This window comes from Durio zibethinus, chromosome 13 (genome assembly GCF_047325235.1).
Source record: "Durio zibethinus cultivar Kanyao isolate XHJ-2024 chromosome 13, ASM4732523v1, whole genome shotgun sequence".
NCBI classification, from domain to species: domain Eukaryota; kingdom Viridiplantae; phylum Streptophyta; class Magnoliopsida; order Malvales; family Malvaceae; genus Durio; species Durio zibethinus.
Window position 1 is genome coordinate 5,968,314 of NC_143174.1, and position 6,812 is coordinate 5,975,125.

Genomic DNA, 6,812 nt, shown 5'->3' on the forward strand with positions numbered 1-6,812 from the left:
TTCTTTGTTAGGACATTAAGGTGCAATATAACCTTCTTCATCACAAATGAAATATTCACATTTAGATTTCTTTTTAGAAGTCTTTCTTCTAACAAATTTTTTCTTTTTATCAAATTTATGCTTTTTAGGCTTCCATTTGATCAATTTATATCTTTTTTTCTTTTTGTATTTCTTAGAATATATTTTAGATTGAGATTTACATCCAAATTCACATTCATTTTCTAATATTTTTGTGCATTGTTTATCACTTAGTCTACTTTTAATTTGCTTAGCAACCTTTGTTTTGAGTCAATGTTCTTTAATTTGTTTAAAAGCAAAATAAACTCTATTTCCTACAAAATTTAAATAATCTTTATTTTGTGTTGTAGGATTATGGAGTTCTCAGCATTTGAAATACTATTGATTATAAAGTTCTTCATCTCACGGTTATGATAATTTTTGAAAATATTTTTCTTTCCAAAATATTTAATGTAATTCATCCAAATTTTTATATTCATGAATATATTTTTTAAATAATTCTTCTAAATATCTTATATCACATAATTTTATCTTAATTAATACATAATTAACTTTACTGTAGTTGGTTCCATTCTTCTAATAACACATCAGGTGAGGTTGGTTGGGAACTTTATGTCAGCTAACGCTAGTGATTGAGGACATAAAAATCTGCTCAGAAGACATAAAGCTTTCTAGGGATATCTCATTACCAAATTTTAAAGTATGATTTAGATGATAAAATAAAGCGGGGCAAGCTTATGTGAAAGCACTCACCTAAAAAAGCTCAAAGTGGTTGGTTGTATCTTTTGACAACACATATTAATTAAAGCAATTGAACAGACAAATTGAATGCCAGACAAACTTTTTTCTAACGACAAAGACTGTTGTGTAAAGCCCAATTCACACATTTACAACCACAAATTGAACCATCACTTCAAATTTCCCTACACTTCCTTTTCCTCCTCTTCTTCTGCAACTCATCACAAACAAATTCTGAACCACAGCTCTTTAAAGACACCAACACATCAATCTAACCCTACCTATCTCAACGGTTCCACGTGAAAAGAAATTGACAATAGTTTTATCAACAAACAAAAATCAAGGAAATTCTATTTTTTTTTCCTTTTTTTTTTTTTGTCCATAGTAACATTACTTCCTTTCTCTGATTCTTCTTCATTCTGACTTGTACTCAATTGGCTAATTGCAATGAACCCTCCCTCATCAACTTCAAGCTTAGACTGTTGAATCTTTCACGTGAATACTGTCTGGATGCTTTTCTCCAATCCGTACCAGCCTTCATCATGGCAACAAACTCCTCAAAACTTATACGCCCATCCTGCAACATAAAAGTAAAAGCTTCAATTTCGAATCAAACAGCCAGATAAAACTTTGTGATGTTTCGGACCCAATGGTTTTAAGATGAACCACATCGACACTAGTATGCAAGTGCTAAACACAAGACATACAGGATTTGCATATATAAAGTGAAGAGATGCACATAAGTAGCAGTTTATATCAGAATTCAATAAACCATAGCAGAAAGGCAACGGATGAGGTGATATACAGAAACTAGTATAACTGCCGAAGAGAAGTGGCATTTGTAAGATGAATGCATCAAACTCTCCAGATTGCTAATGAATAAAAAATAGGGTGGTTGTTTTAGGTTTCCACTACTAATAAGATGACAGAGGTACGCTTACCATAATCACAGAATTAGGTTTTTACTCTAATGAGAGGTAGAAGTACAATTATCTGAACATGCAAAGAACAAACAAACAAGAAACAAACAATATTAAACAAAATATTATTCAGTCATGCAAAAAAAAACCAACTTCAGAAGGAATATTGACAGAAAATTCATGGCCTAACCATAAGATCAGGCCTTGGCATGCATATTTTGAGGAAAAAAAGGGTAAAGATGAAGCTTTGATAAGTTCAAATAGAATACACTATTACTAAACATGAAAATGTATACAGCAATAATCACCTTGTCAGTGTCGACATCATGCATAATGGCATTAATAACTTCTTCACTACTGGCGTCACCTTCATCATTTAAGGCATCTCGCAGATCTTCTATCTCTAAATAACCACTTTTATTTAGATCAAAGAAGGCAAAAGCTTTATGTAAGTGCTCATCATTGGCCATTTTCCGGAGGTGAACTGAAACTGCTACAAACTCTCCATAATTCAGAGTCCCATCACCATCAACATCAGCCTGTGAAAGGCAGCTAGCAGCTATTACATTGATGAAACTGGAAATTCTAAATATGAAACATTAGTTATAGAGAAGATAATATGGAGAAACTCTAAAAAAACTGACTTTCTCCCTCTTCAGGATTTAGGACTGCAGGAGCAGAAAATAGAGTTTATGCAAGTTTCACCCAAAAGGCAAAGAACTAAGTAGGAGAATGGTAGAGAATAATGAAGCTTAGCCACTGCTCCCGCAACACCCCATTCCATGTTCTTCTTTTCGGTTTTGGTTTTCCTTCTCGGTGAATTCAAATTAGTTACAGATATCAAATGTTTATAAAAGTTCAAATATATCAGTTGCATTAGTCATATCATTAGTTTTTAGATCTGGAGGGATCAAAAATAAAATTTTGGGGTCAGGCACAGATAATCTTACAGCTTCTACTAGGATCTGCAAATCTGCATCAGGAATCTGTTGGCCAAGCTTTTGCAACCCAATCCTAAGCTCCTCAAGGTTTATTTTGCCTCGTTTTCCAGTGTCCATCATTTCAAATGCCTCTTTTATGCCAGCTACTTCCTCCACAGATAAATGCTCAGCAATCACCTGGAAAATCAAGAAAACTCCAAAGTATGATCATTAAAAGTAGAAACTCAGGTACGTACAGTCAATAATGAGCTGGTCTTAGGTAGCCTCGAAAAATTGTATCATGTGACCGAAAAGTAGATAAACTATAAGCGGAGATATTTGAATTATTACCCTTAGAGCTCTCTTCTTCAGCTTGTTCATTACAGAAAATTGTTTGAGCCTAGCTTTCACAGTCTCACCCAATGGAACATTGGGAGCTTTCTTGGCATTTTGTAACCACGGATGTTCTGGATATGATATTTCAGATGACTTTTTTTATATAACGGAAATGCATATCGACATAAATAAAGCACATACAATAGATGAACATAAGGTTACCAAGCACTTCCTGAGCAGTAAGACGCTGCTCTGGATCAGGATTAAGCATTTTCTTTACAAGGTCCTTTGCATTGTCAGAAACCTTAGGCCATGGATCCCTCTTAAAGTCAATTACAGAGCGAATAATTGCCTGTGCCACCCCCTGCTCAGTCTCTGTATGAAAGCACAACAAATGATTAACATCTATTTTTCTAAAAACATAAGAGCAGATAGGGAAAATGTAGACTAAACAAATAAATCAAACTCTAGATTACATAATATTAAACAGTTTTAAAAGAAATCTTTTTCTTTATATCTCTCTTATCTTTGCCCACAAGCTCTGAAAGCACACACTGCCTCTACAGCTACCTTTAGCTCTAACCTTCATTAAGTCAAATGAACAAAGGAAAAGTCCTCAAAAATTGAAAGACCAACCTGACCAGAATGGTGGGACACCACAAAGTAAAATATAGAGGATAACTCCAGCACTCCAAACATCAACCTCTGGGCCATAATTACGTTTAAGAACCTCTGGAGCCATATAATATGGACTTCCCACAATCTCATTGAATCGCTCACCTGTTAAAAAGAGCATTCTTGAGCCAAACTTGAGCTGCTTGAGCATGGTATAAAAAAGGAGATAACTAAAGCAGTACAATTTTTTCCATCAAAGGTGGAAAAGGGGAAAAAAGCTCAAAATATGCAATACCACGTTTAAAGAAGACCGACAACCCAAAATCAATTGCCTTCAATGGGGCAGTTTCCTTCTTATTTGCAAATAGAAAATTCTCGGGTTTGAGATCGCGATGCATGACGCCATGTTTATGACACATCTGCAACATAAATTGCTTACAGCAGACCCGGTTAGTTATCTTCATCTGAAATAAAAGCACTATCATCCAGGTAGAGAAAAGAGAAAGCAATTGCATACAGGTAGATAGACAGTGAAATGTGAAGAGAAAAAAAAAAGTTTAATTCCAAACAAGTAAAGAGTTCACTTTATATTAACAAGAAATGCATGACTATATCAATTCACCAACAGAAAGATCAGTCAGAATACAACCTGAACAACTTCGACAATCGTCCTCATGACCCCTGCAGCTGCTCGTTCAGTGTAGTGACCCCTTGCAACAATCCTATCAAATAACTCTCCTCCCTCACACAATTCCATTACAATGTGCACAGCATCATCATCCTCATAAGTATCCTTCAAGGTAACAATATTAGGATGCTTAGGAAAATGCTTCATTATCTGTACCTCCCTCCTCACATCCTCGATATCCACTGCAGTCCTAAGTTTCTTCTTGGATATCGATTTACAAGCAAATTTCTCACCTGAGTTCACATCAGTACACAAATATGTTACGCCGAATTCACCACGCCCCAACTCACGGCCTAGATCATATTGAGCTGAAATATCATGACCAGTGGGTTCTTTCAAAACCCTTAGCTTGAACGTAGTGGCAGATCCATTGGTGACAGCATAATCATCTCCAGAAAATGGGTTAGCTTTGTTCTTGTTTTTCCCCTTTTTATTATTCTCAACTGGAGAAGCAGGGGTAGCACAGCAATTTCCCATGAATAAAAAAAAGCTCCAAAACAAGCAACAGCTCTCAACTTTCCAAATTTTCCTGAAATTTCAAGAAAAGCCCCATAAGCGAAATAGATCAAAAACTTAGGAGTAACCATCTATCAATAAGCCAAAATCAAAATCTTAGATCCACAACATCAAGTAACTTGAAGAAAAAAATAGTTTTCCTGCAAAAATACAAATTAAAGAAACCAAACAATGGAAAGATAAAAAAGGAAACTTCCAAGAAAGTTGGAAGATTTGAACTTTGAAAGGTATTTCACAGACAAACAAACCCAGAAACTAGAAACAACCCCTTTCAGCAAGAAAAAAAAAAGCCCAGAAAATCTGCCTAAAAAATGGACCACCTTAAACAGAAACAATAAATTTGTTTTAAAATGAAAGGAAGAAATTTAACTAACCCACCTTTTTTCTAACAATTTTGGGCACTGAGAAAAGAATTTGAAGAGAACCCAGAAAGGTTTTGAAAATGAAACTTCTTTAAGGAAAATGAAAAGGGTTTTCTATATTTTAGGTGAAATGTGAAATAGGGAAACAAAAGAGATAGAAAGAGAGAAGAAGAGTCAAAGCTCTCTCCTTGCTAACACTTTCTCTCTCTGAAAATTTTTCTCTTTGTTTTTTTTTTCTCTTGGATTAGTAGATGGAAATCGGAAAGGGGAGAAACAGAAGGTTTTTTTTTTTTACCTTCTTTTTAGAATTATTTTCTTCCAATAAAACCCCCCCAAAAAACTTCAAAATAACAAAAAAATGTACAAGTCATTTTTTTTTTCTATTTTTAATTTTTTTTTCTTTATTTTATTGTACTTCCAAATCTTTAATAAAATTTTTCAAAGGCATATAATTTTTTTTAAAATTAGAAATGGAGTCTTCCGCTTTTTGGAAACAACGGATAAGAAAACAAAAGAAAAAACTATTTTTGAATTGCTGAGTTAAAGAAAAAAAAGGGATAGGTGAGGGATACACTTACCAACCAAGTTGAAATTTGCAGGCTGATTAGAGAACTTTAAGCCCAGTTATAATTATAATTATGGATGATTAGATCATAATCAAGACTTTTATAATCCAACATTTGAGATTAATCCAAAGCCAAGGACATTGGTGAGCTCAAAAGTCGGTCAGAGTTTGACATCTTTGTTTGGACTTTTTGGTGCTTATGTTCAAGTTACCGTTCCATTATTTTCATTATTGTGAAATATAATGAATAAAAATCCCAACAAAAATGAAGGTCAATTGGAGATCACAACTTTTTTTTTTAATTTATTTATTTTTAATAAGTTTGAAATGATTCATCATCACGCTAATGTGTTGTTTGCTTGTAATTGACTTTTCTTTCAAGAGTCACAAATCATCATGCTTCTTTTAGAATTCTAATTTAGTGCCAAGTTACAACAATAGCCAAAAGCTCTTTAAGGATCATCAAATGCCAAAAAATTCTAGTGGAAGTTATGACAAATTTCTGTTAAAATCAATTAAATAAATTAGGAAATTTTTATAAGAATCATATGAAAACAGTGGTAAGAGAAAGAAGAAAAACAAATCAAAAATAAATTTATTGGAGTACAAAGCATAGACTTTTGGACTTTCAAAAAGAAAATTTAGTTCTGGGCTTCAAAATTTTTTTATTTTGAATTCTTTTTAATATTTTTAATTCAAAAGATATATAATTAGTAATAATTAAAGAAAATATATTAATATTAAGTGTGGAGTACAATTTTTAAATAATTATTAGTTTTTCAAAGTAAGTAAAAAATTATTTTTATATGATGTTTTAATAAGGTCTTCAAAATATCTCATATTTCAACTTTAATACAATAATAAACTTTATTAGAATATCTATAATTCCACTTTAGTGCATTAAAGAATAAACATGAATCAATATATATAATATTGGCAAATAATTAAAATTTTTCTTTTTGTTGAGATTATAAATTGCTTTCATATTAATGACTAGATATTTGAAAGCCATTTTGTAAGTAAATAATTGACTGAGCTATGGATCTTATAATTCTAAGTTTTTTTTATAATATGTTAGGATATTTTTAAATTTTGTTTTGGTTTAATTTTTAATTATGGTTTTAAAATATTTAT

General features: G+C 32.4%; 1 protein-coding gene across 3 annotated transcripts; it reads right to left on the minus strand.

Moving 5' to 3' along the window:
• Positions 1-842: 842 nt before the first annotated feature.
• Positions 843-5,494, minus strand: LOC111302729 (calcium-dependent protein kinase 8-like). Of its 3 annotated transcripts, XM_089742807.1 has the most exons (10): positions 5,130-5,354; positions 4,197-4,764; positions 3,843-3,966; positions 3,569-3,712; positions 3,155-3,307; positions 2,948-3,063; positions 2,627-2,794; positions 1,985-2,215; positions 1,698-1,749; positions 1,105-1,333 (listed from the first exon to the last, which is right to left on the minus strand). In XM_089742807.1, the coding sequence occupies exons 2-9, from the start codon at positions 4,710-4,712 to the stop codon at positions 1,711-1,713; spliced, it is 1,491 nt and encodes a 496-aa protein (XP_089598933.1). In that variant the 5' UTR covers positions 4,713-4,764; positions 5,130-5,354; the 3' UTR covers positions 1,105-1,333; positions 1,698-1,710. The 3 variants fall into 3 exon arrangements, with proteins under 3 accessions (XP_022754242.1, XP_022754244.1, XP_089598933.1); XM_022898507.2 differs by lacking the exon at positions 1,698-1,749 and having other exon boundaries at positions 843-1,333; positions 5,130-5,494; XM_022898509.2 differs by lacking the exon at positions 1,698-1,749 and having other exon boundaries at positions 843-1,333; positions 3,846-3,966; positions 5,130-5,429.
• Between the last annotated feature and the right edge of the window lie 1,318 nt (positions 5,495-6,812).

Excerpts from the sequence above, each read along its gene's own strand:
- LOC111302729 (XM_022898507.2), bottom strand. The coding sequence starts at position 4,712 with ATGGGAAATTGCTGTGCTACCCCTGCTTCTCCAGTTGAGAATAATAAA. Across the intron at positions 3,064-3,154 it reads TACTGCTCAGGAAGTGCTTG|AACATCCGTGGTTACAAAAT; the intron begins GTAACCTTATGT and ends TATCATATCCAG. Across the intron at positions 2,216-2,626 it reads TGCAGATCCTAGTAGAAGCT|GCTGATGTTGATGGTGATGG; the intron begins GTAAGATTATCT and ends TGCCTTTCACAG.